General features: G+C 42.0%; 1 protein-coding gene across 1 annotated transcript in view; it reads left to right on the forward strand.

Annotated features, from left to right (window-relative positions):
- The window catches only part of cicb (capicua transcriptional repressor b), a 42,525-nt gene that overhangs the window by 12,347 nt on the left and 26,255 nt on the right, over positions 1-3,923 (forward strand). The window contains exon 3 of the mRNA XM_030785625.1: positions 2,535-2,684. Within this exon, the coding sequence (XP_030641485.1) occupies positions 2,535-2,684 (150 nt within the window). The remainder of the gene's footprint in view (positions 1-2,534; positions 2,685-3,923) is intronic.

Consider the following 3,923-nt stretch of genomic DNA (forward strand, 5'->3'; position numbering starts at 1 on the left):
CATGGTACTTGATTCGAACTCGATGTCAGTAAGTTATCGCATTTGGGTAGAAAGGTTTATTGTTTATTGCAGAATAATTGTCATGTTTCTGAGCTCACTCCAGAATACACAGTGAATTACATATAGTCTTTGTGAGGCCAGTGTGTAACGAGTGGTCTTACACATTGCCAAACACTTCACGGCTGAGTTAGTGTGTGTTCTGCCGACTCGTGGCCTGCCGTTTGATTTCCAGTCCACCCTTTGTCACTCACATTTCTTTAATCGCGCCGAGGTGGCTCTAAGTGTTTTAGTGTAGTGGGCAAAGCTGGGTTGTGACATGAGGACAGTCTCCCTGGCTGGCTATGGTAGCGCAGGTTCTGGGCCAGGGGCGTTCCCGAGGGGCCGGACTAATTTGGATCTGTGCTGTTGAAACCAGGTCCAGCTCCGCGCGTATGTGTGCTCAGTTGAACAGCCGTAACTGGCATCAGTGACAGTGTCTGCAGTGTAAATTGTGTGTTTTAAATACTGCATTTTCTCTCTGAGATCGGTGTCCGCGGTAAAGATTAATGAGAGTTAAGTGCAGATTGTCCTCTACGCTGAAACAAATCCATTTTTTGTGAAACAAATTAAGTTAGATTAATCAAGCTCTAGGTGTGCAGTCAGCTGCGTTTTGTTAGGGCCCTAACTTCCATTTTTAAGGGAATTTCCATACTTTTGACCTTCACCGACGGCGTGTAGGGGTTTTCTTTTCTTAAGACTTTGTCACTTATTGGGAAATTAATGTGATTTTTTGTACTCTTTTCTGATTACTGTTAGCAGTAGTAGCATGTTTGGCTATGAGTAGCTAGTTTTGATGACCCAAAATTTTGGTTTAGCAAAACGTTTGATTCTTAAACTGGTGAGGACAGCCAGTTTAGTGAAGTCTAATCTCAGCGCTGGCTGGCCAACGCTAGCATGCTAACCTCTCAGCTAGCAAAAATCTCTTTCAGGACATCGAATAGCTTCCAGACACAATAACGTCTATTCATAACGCAATAATTGTTTTCCATAACAACATTAGCCTTAAAGTTGAACATTAAAGTGCTTTTGACTTACTAATAAGTCTTTCCAAGGTAACCAAGACGTGAGGGATTTGGCCGTTTACTGAGGGTGAGCTTCGTTTTCGGACTAAACGTGTGATTCTAGCGCGAGGATGACCATGAGGCCTAGTTAACCCCTCCCCCGCCGCACACATCTCTCAATGTAAACAAACAGACGAGAGAGGGGGCGTACGGGGTTTTAATGGACCAAAAATAAAACGCACACACTCAAAATCTCATCTTTGGTTCGAGTAGTACAACTAGACAGTCGGGTTTTGTGTTTGTAAAGCACGCACTTGTGCGCTGAACTATTTCTGGTCTTTTACCATCTAGGAAGGCTGTATCGCTAACTGCGTTGGTGAAGGAGTAATGGCTTAGTTAGCTACATCTGTCATCATTTCTGAAGAACCGAGTCCGTTCACCCTGTTTTTTTGGCTTTTAGGCGAAATCCAGTGTTCATCCTCTAAAATTAAACAACGAGTTTATCAGACATAGAGCTTATATACCGGTATTATTGTTAGCCAAGCATTGAAGAGATAGGTGTGTTTTGTGGATGCTGGCATCAACGAATATGAACTGGTCTTTACATCGTTCGGGACTGGCCGTCACCTCCCGAAACAAACCATCATGTGGATACTTCATATTTAAACACATGGACTAATATTGTCGTACATCGTAAGGAGACATCTAACGGACTTATTTTTTTTTTTTTTTTTGGAGAACCACATTTTAAAAAAAATTGTGGAAAACTGAAGCCAAACGGTTCCTCCTGTTTAACCATGTTTTCATCTGAAAGCGCACAGTACCTCCGCCAAGGACTGAGCATGTTCGGTCAGTCACTGTTATACACTGTCTCACCACATCAATCAGCAAGTTATATTTCATATTCATATTATATTTTATAGTCGAATGAAATAAAATTATGTACTTAAGCTGTGCCCGCAGCGTTTGACTGAATGTTTACGGTTACGCTGGGACCATGGCATGGGCGTATTTGAAAGGCTGTTGTGATTCTGACACGGATTTAAGGCTATCGCTGATCACTGCGTTTACTGGAGGGTTTAGTGGTTCTGTCAGCGCAGAAAGACGTGTCTGATGCATTAGGATCCTAACGTCTCTCCTGTCCCTCTTAGCACCACTCCGTTTGACGTGATATTTATTTATTTAACGCCAGACAACTACGCACTGTGTTAATTATTTTGGTGTAATTTACAAAATTAAAAACTATGGTCACGATACAATGAAAAGCCCACGTTTACCTCGTCCTCAGAATTTTTTTTTTAATTTGTTTTTTAAGTGTGGCTGATTGCGAGTCTCAGATCTACCTATGTTGTACACTGCCTTTAGACAGCATATACTCAGAGTCGAGTAGATAGATAGATATAGTTACGTAGACTGAAACATTATAGTTTTATAGTTTTGCCTTGATGGTAATGTTGATATAATGTATAATAATGAAGTAACTTCTCCCCCCAGTTTGGACGAATGTTGAGCCCCGGTCTGTTCCTGTGTTCCCATGGCATTCATTGGTCCCCTTCCTGGCACCCACCCAGTCAGATCCATTGGCACAGCCTGGGGAGGGCCAACAGCCTGTCAATCATCCTCAGTCAGCCAGTCTGAAGAAAGGTAAATTTTGTTGTGAGGAGCATATTGGCTTTGTCTGAATTTTCTCTAATTTTTTTTTTTGCTCTGAGGGAGTAAACAGTAGTATTAACTCATTGTTTTATTCCTTTTTGATATGTGTTTAAATGTGAGTCATTGAAGTTCAATGCTAATGCCAGCTCTAATGTGAGAGGCTGAGAGGCAGAGTTGCATTCTAGAGTAGTTATATCTCAACTCTGTGCTAACTCCACACACCCAATAGACTAGTCATATCTCAACTCTGTGCTAACTCCACACATCCGATAGACCAGTTATATCTCAACTCTGTGCTAACTCCACACATCCGATAGACCAGTTATATCTCAACTCTGTGCTAACTCCACACACCCAATAGACTAGTCATATCTCAACTCTGTGTTAACTCCACACAGCCAATAGACTAGTTATATCTCAACTCTGTGCTAACTCCACACACCCAATAGACTAGTCATATCTCAACTCTGTGCTAACTCCACACATCCGATAGACCAGTTATATCTCAACTCTATGCTAACTCCACACACCCAATAGACTAGTTATATCTCAACTCTGTGCTAACTCCACACACCCAATAGACCAGTTATATCTCAACTCTGTGCTAACTCCACACATCCGATAGACCAGTTATATCTCAACTCTGTGTTAACTCCACACAGCCAATAGACTAGTCATATCTCAACTCTGTGTTAACTCCACACAGCCAATAGACTAGTTATATCTCAACTCTGTGCTAACTCCACACACCCAATAGACTAGTCATATCTCAACTCTGTGCTAACTCCACACACCCAATAGACTAGTCATATCTCAACTCTGTGCTAACTCCACACAGCCAATAGACTAGTCATATCTCAACTCTGTGCTAACTCCACACACCCAATAGACTAGTTATATCTCAACTCTGTGTTAACTCCACACATCCGATAGACCAGTCATATCTCAACTCTGTGTTAACTCCACACAGCCAATAGACTAGTTATATCTCAACTCTGTGTTAACTCCACACAGCCAATAGACTAGTTATATCTCAACTCTGTGTTAACTCCACACAGCCAATAGACTAGTTATATCTCAACTCTATGCTAACTCCACACACCCAATAGACCAGTCATATCTCAACTCTATGCTAACTCCACACTCCCAGTCAGAAGAGGAAGAGGATGGGACTGGTTTCCTCTAACGCTGTGGTCCTTAAGATTGACCAGCCCAGGAGCTTCAGCCACA

Source organism: Chanos chanos, chromosome 9 (assembly GCF_902362185.1).
Source record: "Chanos chanos chromosome 9, fChaCha1.1, whole genome shotgun sequence".
In the NCBI taxonomy this organism is placed as follows: domain Eukaryota; kingdom Metazoa; phylum Chordata; class Actinopteri; order Gonorynchiformes; family Chanidae; genus Chanos; species Chanos chanos.